This window comes from Heloderma suspectum, chromosome 10 (assembly GCF_057233095.1).
Source record: "Heloderma suspectum isolate Gila_16-S chromosome 10, 16-S_ref, whole genome shotgun sequence".
Classification (NCBI taxonomy): Eukaryota; Metazoa; Chordata; class Lepidosauria; order Squamata; family Helodermatidae; genus Heloderma; species Heloderma suspectum.
In genome coordinates, this window is record NC_139467.1 from 33,778,348 (window position 1) to 33,792,485 (window position 14,138).

Here is a 14,138-nt window from a genome sequence, read left to right on the forward strand (position 1 = left end):
TTACACTTAAGATATACAGGAACACTGAAAACATACCTACTGAGTCAAAACATACCATCTAGCAGCTGTCTAAGAGCTCAGGTAAGGGTCTTTCCCGGCTCTACCTAGAGATGCCAGGGGTTGAACCTGGGACCTTCTGCACGCAAAGCATACAGAGGAGCTACATCCTTTCTTTCAGCACCTCCAGAAGACACCTATATAGAGGTCTTGGAAATATCCACACCTGTTTAATCAACCTATCCATTTTTGTAAAAGCCCCAGAAGAATTTCATACTCTAAAACAGTCTTCCCCAAGCTGGCACTCTCCAGCTGTATTGGACTCCAACTCCCATCACTCCTAGCCAGCATGGCCATGATAGGAAGATGAAAGGGGATGACAGGAGTTACAGTCCAACACAGCTGGCAGCCATCAGGTTGGAAAAGGCTGCTCTAAAATATTGGATAAAGCCAAAGCAGAGGTCAGATTTAAGGATTCTGACCACAGAATGTTATCCAGCTCTTCATCACCCACCATTTCGTCGATTTATATCTGTGCTACCCTGAGATGCATTTTAGGATGGAGCAGCCGTTAAAAGTGGATTTCTTTCCTATCCAACACACACACAGATCAATACAACGCAGCCAATTTGGATGGAAGTCCCAGTTATAGATTACTTCCTCGGTGCCACTTTGCAGTATCTCACTGGCCTGCTTGGGAAGAAGACAGATGGTCCTCTTTGCTCCACCTCCCTCCCCTACCCCAATCACCCCACCCCACCCCCTCACAGGTCTTTTAAGGCTATTTGCACCCCCCCCCCCCAGCTTTAAGAGATAGCCTTTGCCATGAGACAGTTGCAAAGGAGGATATAGCTTAAAAACAATACCCGGAAGGCATAACCCCATTTTACAAGCGGCACAATCCAGGCGGTTAAGAGTTTTAATGGGTTCCTCCAAGCGCTTTTCAGAAAGCTAGTTGCAGGAATGTGGAGGGCTGCCCCCTTCCCTTCCTCCCCGCTGAGGAATAAGAGGCACAGAAGATTCATGATAACAGAGCCACAGAGGTCAAAAGGGCTGTTAAGTCCTTGATGGGTTTCAATCAGGGGTCAATGTCATCTGTAGACATGACATGCACCTTAATCTCAGCATCTCTGGGAAGGAAAGGATTTCAGTTATTCGAGACCACAGATAACCAAGAGCACAGCTCCCTCCCTGTTTTGTTTCTGTGATGCTTGTGCAGTGTGTTTATGGGGGTGTGCAATGGGAGTTCCTTAGGGGGATTTGTACCCAAACAGACAAGATCAGAAAGACACAAAATATCATTCCTTCTGTTTCCAGTGTCCACGCTGTGAGTGCCTTTCCTTACGTAGCCAAAATGGTGCCAACCACGCACAAGAAGGAGTTTTCAGCGATGTTGGGGGGAATCCCAGGGTATGCAGAAGTACAAACATAGTTAGAAAAAAAAAAAAATGAAGGGAGGGAACTCCAAAACAGTACAGAGTGTATGCAGTTCCAACAGAATGCTGAATGTTGGGGGGTGGGGGGAGCAGACAAGTGGGGAGGGAAATGAAATGGAGTTGCTGGAATCCTGAACAGGTCTCACTCGTTTCATTTTAAAGAAGAGTGCACAAATTATTTCAGTTTCCCCAGACACTTGCCTGCACTACCACGAAAGTAACTAGGACCTCACTTTAGGGGTCAGCTGGGCTTCTAAAGACTGAAACATTTCCAAATTCTCCACCCAGAAATGCCAAATTCTGTGACCTGGATGAGTTGCTGCAAACCTGGAAGCAATTCTTCAATTTTACATAGTATAGTCTGCTTTCACAGAGGGACAAGGAATACTGGAACTTCTGCATACTTAGCTCACACACGCAGGCTGCTAAGATTTCCCACCAGGATTTAACTGTTATTTATTTGCTGCATTTGTATTAGGACTTAGCCAAACTGAGGACCTCCCTTTCACTCACAGGTTGATTCCCAGGACTTAGCACTGATTTTTTTATGCGTGTGTGCTGGTGTGGGGGTGTCTCAAACATTTAAAGATGGGGGAAGGTCCTTAGCTCAGTGGTAGAGGATATGCCTTGCATACCTAGGACCACACGTGCAATCCCTGGCATGCCCACTTCAAGCAGGGGTGCAGAACCTCTTTCAGTCCGAGGACCAAACTCAATTCTGAAGAAGCTCTCGGGGGCTGCATTCCAGTGGTGGGTGGGGCTAAAGGCAAAAAGGGGTGGGACCGAAATACCAGCATGTTTTAGCTTACAGTTCTTACTGCCAGTACCTCAGCCTTAGAAGAGGCATTTCAACCTTTTAGAATGGGGAAAAGAACTGCACAAAAGCTAGGAAACCACAAAATGATCAGTGATTGTGGGGGAGGGAAGGAAGTGGGGCCATTTGGAAAACCCCGGAGGGCTGGATTCAGAACCCAGGTGCGCCAGATTTAGCCCAAGGTTCTACACCCCTGGCGTAAAGTGTCTCGGGCAGCAGGGGTGGGGAAAACCTTTATTCGAGACCTGGGAGAAGAATTGCTCAGGAAGAAAGGGCTGGGAAAGATGTCTGACCCTGCGACATTGGACAGCTGTTGCCAGTTGCAGTGGACAATACTGGGCTAGTTTTCTTTATCTAAGGGATTCTTATGTCACTCTCAGCCAAAATAAAAGCTCCCAAAGTGGCTTGCCAAAGTCAGTAATCTAAAGACACAACACAAAAGGAAAAGGGATTGGGAGGGAGAAAGACAAAACCAACCTGCCTAGTTGCTGAGGTCATCAGAGGGCATGTCCCTGGCGGTTCCACATGGAACCATGGCCCAGCTGGAGTTCACCAGGAAAAGAGCCTTCAGTGTGGTGGCCCCCTTCCTGTGAATTTCCTGCCTCTGGAGGTCAGACAGGCGCCAACGTTGTGTTCCTTCTGGCGCCTCCTGAAGACACTGTTATTTCGAGGGGCCTTCCTTGCATGACCAGCTGCGGTTTATTAAATTCGACCTTATTGGAATTTGTCTTTTAAAAATTGTTTTAACTCTTTTAACCTGGTGTTTTATTCTTTTACCTTTGTTGTTCACTGCTCTGAAATCTTCTGATGTGGAACGGTATATAAATATTGTAAATAAATAAAATAAATAAAAAAGCAAACTCGGGCACTAGTTCTTAGTTGCAAGAACTACCAAGGACACTGTATGGCGGGAAAAGAACATGCCTGCTCTAACTGGTCCCTGTCCCTCCCTCTCCCTGGTACCATCTCCCTAACAGTGATAGCACATCATCAGTCCCGTTGCTCGAAGTGACATTAGTAATGCATGTGGGAGCGGTAATTCTACGAACAGCATTTGTTTCCTTGGTCACTTACATCCTTTTGGGGAGGCTGAGCTATCTGAGCTTGGACTGCTGACGCTCTCTCCTTCCAAGATGGCCTTCTCCTGCTTCTCCTTCTCTAGGATGGGAAAACAAAAACAAATGAAGAGCCCTTTAGCTTGTATGCTTGTGGCAAACTTTTAAATGCTAATTTTAACTAACAAGGCACAACGCTGCTTCCGTGTTTTGCAACATTTTGTTTGTTTGTTTATTATTTATTTTCTAAACTGCCTAATAGCCGAAGCTCTCTGGGCAGTTCACAACAATTAAAACCACAACTACAGCATAAAAACAATATAAAATATAAAAGCATTAAAATGACAATATAAAAGTACAACCTGCATAAAACCTAGCAGCAATGCAGAGATTTAAACCATGGTAACAAATTTAAAACAGCAGAGCTAAAAGACTAGAATGTTAAAATGCTGAATTCCTGAAAAAACAAAACAAAAAGGTCTTCACCTGGCGCTGCAAAACGTAGGCTAACCTCTCTAGGGAGCTCATTCCACAGCCGGGGTGCTGCATTCTACTCAGTCCCATATGGAGAGACGGAGAATGTCTGGCCCTTCAGATGTTGGAAGACTGCAACTCACATTCTCCTTCGCTATGCCTAGGGCTGATGGGAGTTGCAGTTCGACAACATCTGGAGGGCCACACAGTCTCCAACCCTGCCATATAAAAAAGGACATACAGGGAGGGACGTTTGAGATGTGATTCCTTCCACAAGCATATCTAGCAGGCAATCAAGAGGTACAGGACTTTGTTCCAGGCATGAGGGGGATCCTCAGCATAACACCCTCTGGTGGGATCCTCCTGTGCCCGTGCCCCTCCTGTGGTGGGTTCACCCAGTGAATCTGGTCCTCTGATTGGCACCAGGCAGCCACCATTTTCATTCCTGATAATGCCTCTGTCATAGCATCGTTGCAAAGCACTGTGGGAAATTAAAACGGCAGGCCGCCATTAACATTTCCCACAATCACACAGAGCAACACTACATTGGGGGCACTGTGGGAAATTAAAATGGCAGCACCCCAGCTGACCACTGCTGAGAATTTTTAAAAAGAGGGGCCCAGGACAGTCATCAGTAAGGGCCACCCAAGGATATCATCACAGCCATGCTGGGCCTGAACAGGAAGAACAACCACCGGGTCTCCCAGCATGAAAAACAACAACGAACTTCAATTGTACCAGATCCACGCCCTTTCTTGAATGGAAATCAACATTCACAGAGCAATATATGGTCTACAGTTGGACTACACCAGGTCTGGGCAACCTTTTTGGGCCCAAGGGCACATTTGGCAATTTGAGAAGCTGTCCTGGGCACCACCACAGAATGGCTGCCATGGGAGGCCTGGCAAAGGACAAGTCACTCGCACAAAAGACTGAGTACAAGGCAGAGGTGAGTTATGAGCCCCAACACACAAAACAACTCTTCCAAACCCACAATTTTCAGCTCAAACAGAATCCTATTTCACAGCAATACCAACTATCAGTAAGAAAATATATTAATTTTTTAAAAAATAAGTGGGAGAGGGTAGGGAAAGCTGGTGGGCACTAAGAAAGATATCCAGGGGCGCATCGGCTCCTGCAGGAACTACACTGCCTGTTCTGGGTATTATTTTATCAGGACCAATCCACACGGCACAAAAATGTGCAAGTTTCCCAGTTCTCCAGAACTCAAAAGCTTGCACATTTTGGTGGAATTTCGATTGGTCCTAATGAAGATACTGCCAATCTTGGATTTGTTTTCCCCTTCATGGACCAGCACATGTTTGTTATTGTTTTTAATGTAATATATGAAGCCTCCCTAAGACAGCGAACTGGAATCTAGCACCTTGTGCTCCTTCATGTTGTGTCTTGACTGCCCTATCCCAAGGGCTTGAGCCACGACATTGCTTTTTAAAAAAATTTTAAACTGGCTTTCAGATACAGGAAACAGGCCTCCCTGTGGTGGCTAAACAGCATATAAACTACAACACAGTTACAATAAATTAAAAACCAATCAATACCCATCTCCCAGACACTAATGGCTGCACCTCAGCGACCAAAAGCACGCTGAGTAACAGAGAGTGTCGTACGAGGGTGAGGCTGTTGTAAAAAAAATTCTGGCAGAAGGCGATACCCTTTGGAACACGTATGTTGGAGGCCTGGATTTCCTGGGACATACACAGATCAGGTGCCGCTATCTCAGGAACGGAGACGTGGGAGGGAAAGCACGGGAGCGGGGGAAGGATTTCCAGACAAAACTCTCTCTCTAATCAACCTTTCACCACTGCCAACTGCTGAACATGTGCGGCAAACGGAGAGGGCCTTTCGTACTGGCATAACCCCAAGACTTGGAAAGACCATCCAATCAAGCTTACTGTCTGTCTGGAGTGCTGCTGATCTCCCTGCAGCTGCGGTAAGCAGGCCACCACTGACAAAAAAGACAGATGGTCTCACACTGTCAACATACCCTCCACTGGCACCACACAGCTGGCCACAACCAGAAGGCCTAGCCTAAAGCATTTTCTCAATGGAGGGAACGTGTGTGTGTGTGTGTGTGTGCGCGCGCGCGTTGTGATGATGAAGACGGATGGGAACTGCAGGAAGCACATGGGTGGTTGCCTAGCAACCACTCACCTTACTCCTTCTGGGCTATCCAAAGAGCATGGGTGGACGCCAGGCAACTGCCCACATGCTGCCCACATGCTTTTTCTGGAGAGAGGGGACTGCGAAACTATCTCCCATGGAAACCTATTTCCCATTGTGGACTGTGGCTCAGTGGCCAAGCATGCACTTGGCATGCAGAAGGTCAAATCCCCACATGCCCCGTTAAAACAGGGGTGGGCAACTTGTGGCCCTCCAGATGTTTTGGCCTACAACCCCCATCAGGCCTAGCCAGCATAGCCAATGGTGGGAGATCAAGGGAATTGTAGGCCAAAACATCTGGAAGGCCACAAGTTGCCCACACCTGCGTTAAAAAGGCCTCAGGTGGCACGGTTGAAGAAGAGGCCCTGGCGAGCGAGCAGTACCGGGCTGGATGGACAAATGGGCCAATGCAATTGGGCAGCTTCCTATGTTCATATATTGATATGATGCTATCAATATACGCAGGTGTTTTACAAAGTTCCAGAAGCAAAGCAAAGAAAAAGGCAGCCCCAGACCAAAATGATCATACTGCTGTACAATCATATTATTATTACATTTATATCCTGCCTTTTTTTGCCCAAGGTGGCATACATGATCCTCCTCCTCTCCATTTTACATTGCTGTACGGTCATATCATAAAGCGATCATATTGTCAACTGCACTGCCTCCCAGTCTATTTCCAGGCCCAGTTCAAAGTGCTGGTTTTGATTTTTAAAGCCCGTCATGGCTTCGGACCAGGGTACTTGAAGGACTGCCTGTCTCTGAACATACTTAAGATCTTAAATGGAAGGTCTCCTGGGGGTGTCAGTGCCATCTGAGTTGAGGCAGGTGGCTACCAGAGACAGGACCTGCTTGGCGATGGCATCCTAGTTGTTGAATCCTCTTCCTAGAGAGATTTGCCTGCTGCCTACCTTATTGTCCTTTCGGTGCTAGGCAAAGACCTTTTTTATTTTCCCAAGCTTTTTTGATGCAGTTTTAATCCTGCTGATTGCTTTACATCGCTTTTATTATTTTGCGACTTTCAGCTTATTTTATTGTTTGTGTTTACATTTTAATCATTTTATTCTTTTTGTAAACCACCCAGAGAATGTGATTGAAGGGCGGTATTAAAAATACTTATAACAATAAATAAAAATAAATAAAATAAATGTGGGCTTTACACCTTGGATTTCAGCAGAAGGGAAAGGAGGCAGAGGTGTCATGTAACTAACTTTTTTTACTGGCCCTGCACACGAAATGACCTTTGACGGCAGCCTCACAAAGTTAGCAGGTGCAGTTTTCCTGGCAGGAAGATAAGCAGTGGAAGAAGGGGAACTTGTTACATTTCTGCATGTTAGGCTTCTATGTGAGAAAGTATAGGAGCAGGGCCAGGGGAAAAGCTGCTGGCCCTATAAAGGTGACAATAACAGAGAAACGGGAAGGCAGAGAGGATAAACGTGAGTCAATATATTTACAGACACTTAGGGCAGAGACAGATATAGACAGATAGACTCTTGAGGGGGTGAGCTTAGGGGAAATTTGCACTCAGCCCTTTAAGGACAGATGTAGGCATTTCAGAATTGCTGAACCCAAAACCAACTGGTTCCTCCTGTTTCAAGGACAGGTCTGCCCATATGACAATGAAAAGGTCACCTCCCCATATGACTGTGCAGGGCGCTGATTGGCTGGCCCGTATGAGAATCACAAGGTCACCTCCCCATATGACTGTGTAGGGTGCTGATTGGCTGGCCCATATGACAATCACAAGGTCACCTCCCCATCTGACTGTGCAGGGTGCTGATTATCTGGCCCTTCTATTAACCAAGAAGCCACTCCGCCCTACCACCACCCTGAGTTCAAAATCAGCACAGAATAAATGTTTAAATGGCTAAACATAGTGGTCAACAGAGGGAAACAAAATAGGTTACATTTATCCGAAAGCCTGCCTGAAGCATGTGTGTGTGCACGCGTGCATACAAACACACATGCGCGCGCGCACACACGCACATACACAGACATACTGGAGTCAGAGCCAGGCACACGTATCAGCAGAGGAGTGAAGGTGTCATGCCAGAAAGAAAAAATGACTTGCTCTTGGAAGGAGGTACATCTGTCTTGAGCTTTTGTTTCTGTTGGGGATGAGATCTTGGGGATTAAGTCAAAGGATTTACAAGGGGGTAAAGGATTTCTGAGAAGGGAAGAGAGAAGTGGCACCACATATTTATTTTATTTATTAAAAATTATTTTTTATTTTAAGGGTGGAATCGATGATCTGGGAAGCCATTTTAGGCATACAAAGGAAGCCAGGAAGAATAACCTTCGGTGTAATTTAAGAGAACATGAGAGATGGTTAGGATAGAAGAGAAATGGAGGAGGCAGACATGAGACCTTCAAGCTTGGCACACGATCAGAAGGGAGGGGAAGGGACTTCAGACAAATTCCCCCAGGATGGTGCTATCAAGCACTGTAAGGCCGGATGTGCTTTGACATCCATGGCCCCAAATATCCTGGATCAGGACTATCTGCCCAGATGTGCACTACATGCTATGATATACACAGAGCTGCTGCCAAAAATGGCAGCCCCATGTGCAGTTCTCCCCCCCCCCCATAATGCATAGGTAAAACTCAACTCATGTCCCGATGTCATACAGTTCGTTTCCCTGAACCCCCTCCCCACAGCTCGCATTGCTAGCTCCCACTGGAAAGAAATGCAGAGCGTGATGATGACAGAGGATAACATTTTTCTATATGTTATCGTATGAGAGAGGGAGAATGCCACATGAGGCTGCCATTTTGGTAGGAGTCCCGCATTCAATTAATTGTACAGTCTATGTCAGGGGTGGGCAACTGCAGGAGGTCCAGGGGCCATTTTCTCTCCCTCACACACACACCCCGCAATAGGCTGTAGTCCACCATTTTGGTGCTCTGTAGCTGCTAAAGACGCCATCTTTTCATTAATCGATTTTTTTATTTGGGAGCATGGCATGGGTCCACATGCATCTATGTCTGTGCATGCTGCCAACAAAAATGAAATCCTGAGCTTTAAACACAAATGAAGTGTTTGAAGGGGAGAAGGGGGCAGGGGCACAGGTTGGTTGGAGGAGTTGCAGGGCATTTAATCACAAAGCAGCTCCGCAGCCTGCTGTCAGAATTATGAGGGACCCATGGTTAGATGAGCAAAGCAATCAGAATTTCATTCACCGTACCTTCCATTAAATAAATAAATGAATATTTTGTTTCCAGGGAGAAAAAGTCAAACAACAAGAAGGAAAGGGAAAACACAATCCACATTACCTGGATATACCAAGAAGGCAGTGAGAGAAGAACAAGTGAATTTCATATACTCACCTTCCTTGGACGCCTGCCAAAATTCAAATGCTACCTTGAACGCCTGAGCAACTGTGAGGGTGACGGCTTGAGCCTAGGAAAAAATAAGAGGAAGATACAACAGCGATTATGGCAGCACATTAATAGATAGTTCCTCATGTAGATTTAAATCATTTGGAGGTTCTGCTCAGCTAAGAGATGTTAAACCAGGAACTCATTCCTCATTTTACAGCACTACAAGTCCCACACTGTTCAAGACTTAATTCAGTATTGATGCTGGCAGTCTCTGCTACAGATACAGAGAGAGGCAGTTACGGCATTCCCTGGGTAAACTCACACCATCACCTGGGGGGCTGATATTCAATCTGCAATTACTTTTGGGGGCAGGGGTAAGGTTGACAGCCATACTGAACAAGCCCATAATAAAGCAATCATCTGAACACTCCATCATGAGCCTTCTTAGAGTCCAATTAATAGGGTGGTCACTTATGAAATAGCCAAAAAGGAGGAAATGCATCACCACAGAAAAGGGACATAAATTGGCATGTGCTAATTTATATAGAGAAAGATGCAAGTTTAGAAATCTATATATGAATACGTTAGTGTTAACGCCTCTTGCTAGAGATCTACCAGACCGTTTTTGCTCATTTTTTAAAAAAAATGAAGCTTGACTAGTGTAGATGTGCAGAAAATTTTGAAACTTAAACCAAGTTCAAAGCTTGAGATTTAATAGCAAAACAGTATGTTTCTTTGCTCTGTGCCAAACAGCACCTGATCTGACATCACGTGTTTTCAACCTGAAACTTAAAGAAATGCTTAACGATCTTTTTAAAAAAAACGCGCCAAACAGCACCTGATCTGACATCATATGTTTTCAACCTTACCTGTATCCTCTCGCTTTCCTTTTTTATGTTTCTGTTTGGGTTTGTTTTTATTCATTTTACTTCACAGGCAGGCTTCTTTGGGCTCTGCTAGGTCTTGGGGTGGCTGCTAGGGGCAATGGCCATGCCCCCCCCAATTGTATTATTTTGAATGGGACAAATCAAAGAGCAAGGAGGGAGGGGCCGCTGCTGCTCTTCCCATGATGCCCTGTACATGGGCGGGGCTTCTGTATTTGTGTGCGTGTGTGTGTGTGGGTGGGTAGTGGGCAGGGCGAAGGGGCAGGATGCAAGACCGGCACCATATTGGATGGCTCTGGCTCAGGGCAGGTGAGAGAAAGACAGTGATTCTTCTTCTCCCCCCGCCCCCCAGTCTCACACTTTGTTTTTCAGGTGGGGGTAGGGCTTCTTGTGTGGGGGCTTGGAACACCTCCTTTCCCTACAACAGAGAAGGGGTGGATCTGTCTATGCTTCCATATAATGGGAAGGGATTCTTATTGGAAGGAGGGAGGCTAATTGTGTGGGTGAACAAGAGGGAGCAAGGTGGGTTGGAAGACCCTGCCTGCTATGGCAGGAGGTGGTTCTTGCTTTAATGTAATGGGAAGAGTTTGTATTATTGGGGTGCTCATTGAAGGGAAGCTGATGCGGGACATAATTGGAAAGTTGAGACAGGAAGAGGGAGGGAAAGCAGGAAATGCTCCCTGAACATTGTTCCAGTTGCAAGGGAAATGGCAAAACATATTTCCCTCCAATCATACTCAGATTGGAACTAATATCCTAGAGGGGAGCAAAGAACAGAATCGAATAAGTAAATGGAGGAATGAGATTACCGACTTGAGTAATTTAACAAAGGAATAAATGGCCGCTGGAAATACTCTCCCTTATATAGTTTGGAGGACAATGAAAAGGATGAGGGTAAGATCATGGCATCTGGCCCCATCACTTCCTGGCACATAGAAAGAGAAGAAATGGAAGCAGTGACAGATTTTATTTTCTTGGGCTCCAAGATCACCGCAGACGGTGACTGTAGCCATGAAATTAAAAGACACTTGCTCCTTGGGAGGAAAGCTATGGCAAACCTAGACAGCATAGTAAGAAGCAGGGACATCACCTTGCCGACAAAGGTCCGTCTAATCAAAGCTATGGTTTTCCAGTAGCAACGTATGGCTGTGAGAGCTGGACTATAAGGAAGGCTGAGCGCCGAAGAATCGATGCTTTTGAACTGTGGTGCTGGAGAAGACTCTTATGAGTCCCCTGGACTGCAAGGAGGTCAAATCAGTCAATCCTAAAGGAAATCAACCCTGAGTGCTCACTGGAAGGACAGATACTGAAGCTGAAGCTCAAATATTTTGGCCACCTAATGCGAAGAGAAAACTCTCTGGAAAAGACCCTGATGCTGGGAAAGATTGAAGGCAAAAGGAGAAGGGGACAGCAGAGGATGAGATGGCTAGATAGCATCACCAATGCAATGAATATGAACTTGTGCACGCTCGAGAGAGAGCGGAGGACAGGAAGGCCTGGCGTGCTACGGTCCATGGGGTCACGAAGAGTCGGACACGACTTAACGACTGAACAAAAAGGGGTACCAAGGTGTAAGACGAATTTATTTAAGTGGGGGCTGCTGGCTGACGACAATACATTATGTAAATGTGGAGAAATCCAAGACTCAGCACATCTGATGGTGTGTCGATTACTGCCGGAGTCTTGTACTGTTGACAATCTGCAGCAAGCTAATGACAAAGCTAATGACAAAGCTGTGGCGGTGGCTACATTTTGGCAGAGCAAAGTTTGATCTGGATATGAAATAAATAAATAAATACTCAGACTACTAATGCCCATGTCGCCACGGGCTTTACACCAGTACTTATTAGAACTTAAACAGAAATACAGGCCAACTCATCAGGTGAACAACTGTGTGCCTGCCTATTCAGTTGGCTGTCCAGGATGGGCAACCGTTCTGATGCTCCTTTATCTTTAAACTGGACATGGGCTGGGCAGCCCTTCCAACAGAGGATGCCTTCAAATAGAGGGCAGTCCTCTCTAAAAGAGGACACACAGCCACCCTACAAATTAACCAGGTCACCATTGTTGGCCATTTCAAAGGATTTTGCAGCCCTACCCTTGAAATGAAAAATCAGGGTTCTTGAATAAAAGCTGTCTAAAAAGCAAAAGGGGGTTTTGCACAGAGATGCCCTGGCAGCAACGAAAGACTGAGTTTAGGAAGATATTTAGAGAGAAGCTTTACCTAAGGCCTTCCTGACTTGTGACCCGCCAAGACAAAAACTGCTCATCAGTCATGTTATGGGGTCTGCCAGGTGTCTGACAGTCACACCCTGGATCATAAACCAGGGTTTGTTTTTGGCTTACAAATCCTGGCTTGTTTGGGAGCAACACGCCAGGACCCCAGGTTGGGCTGACATGCTAAACCAGGGGTGGCGAACCTGAAGCCCCCAGAGGGCCATGCCCCCCTCTCCTGTAACATACTTTCCCCTGGGCCCACCACCTTTCCCCCAACCATTGGGTGGTTTCCTGACTTTTGCATGAGAAAGGTTGAAATGCCTCTCCTAAGGCTTAGTTAATAAATGTAAACGCTCTAAGCATAAATACACTGGAATTTTTGGGCCCGCCCCTTTTGCCATCCGGGGAACCCCAGAGGGCTGAATTGGTACCCCAGATGGGCTGGATTTGACCTATGGGCCTTGCAGTATATGAATAATAAAATGCAACATTCTGTCATTGAAATAACCTCCCTCTTTTAATTGGGGGGGGGTAAGCCTTTATCTTTTTTTTTTTCTTCCTTTCCATAAAAAAGTAAACACAGGTTTGCAAAAATAATAATTAGAGTTGCAACATTTAATCAATTATTTGGGTAGGTCAATCAATTAAAAAATAGACTAAAAAGTTCCTCCAATTTAACCAGGCAGCAGTTTAAAATAGTAATATAACCATGTCCCAAGGCATGGTGTGAAGGCACATGAGGCACCTACCTTGCTGAAGCCGAGTTCCATGCTGAGAAAGGTAGGATATAAATAAAATAATTATACACACACACACACACACACACACACAGAAATGCGTGCATGCACGCACGTGCGCGCACACACACACACATTTTTTAATACAAGTGCTTATAGAAAACACAGATGGAAAGCACCATCCCAAAAGCGGCATTTTGGCTTCACCCTCCCACAGAACAGAATGCCTCTTCTAAGACGATGTCTGCTAGAGCATACGTGAAAATAAATAAAATATGCATCTTGCTTCAGAAATATTGTCTAGGGGCAACTGCCTGCCAAATAAAGTAAGTTACGACAAAAAAAAAGAAGAGAAAAAACACAAATAGCTTTGCAGAAAAATGTATTTATTAATTACTGGAATAATTTGTATGAAAATAATATATACACTCTTCATTTGCATTTCTTTAAAATCAAAGGGCAGTTTGTGGTTAAATATAGAATATAACAAACAGAGCAGTCCTATGCCTCCCCCCCCCCCCACCGCCCATGTCTGGGGGTGCTACAGGATGCTCCGGATCCCCTCTTCCGCTGCCAGAGACAGAGCTCTGACTGCAGAGGGTGAGATCCAAATGTGGATTCCCCCTCCCACGCTCCCCTCCCAGCTGCTGGGAAAGGGAAGCATGGGGGTGTGCCAGTGGGCAGGGAGGAGAGCAGCCATAGATCCACCAGATCCAACAACCTCCCAGCCTTTGGCCCTTCCCCCAGCAGTGCAACTCCACTAGATGGGCTCAGAGGCCTGTCTAGTGGAAAACACTATAAAGGACGGAGGAGGGGCAAAAATTGCCCCTGTTGCTCCTTCTGCCCTGCTGGCAGCAGCCCAGCAGGGCATAGAATTTTTGGAAGCCTCCAAGATCAGAGTCTTTGGTCTAGCATGTAGTAATTTGATAGGGAATTGAGTCCCATGTTTATTTTCCTTTTTCTCTGTGCATACACACACACACACACAGATTGATTGTATATACTTTTTCTATTTTTAGAAT

The 14,138-nt window shown here is 45.8% G+C and overlaps 1 protein-coding gene across 4 annotated transcripts in view; it reads right to left on the reverse strand.

The window, feature by feature from the left end:
* LDLRAP1 (low density lipoprotein receptor adaptor protein 1) overlaps window positions 1-14,138 on the reverse strand; it is a 113,506-nt gene that overhangs the window by 21,673 nt on the left and 77,695 nt on the right. For all 4 annotated transcript variants that reach the window (XM_084815864.1, XM_084815865.1, XM_084815866.1 and 1 more), the window contains exons 5-6: window positions 9,285-9,357; window positions 3,322-3,405 (exon numbers count right to left, since the gene is read on the reverse strand). In XM_084815864.1, coding sequence (XP_084671990.1) covers window positions 3,322-3,405; window positions 9,285-9,357 — 157 coding nt within the window. The remainder of the gene's footprint in view (window positions 1-3,321; window positions 3,406-9,284; window positions 9,358-14,138) is intronic.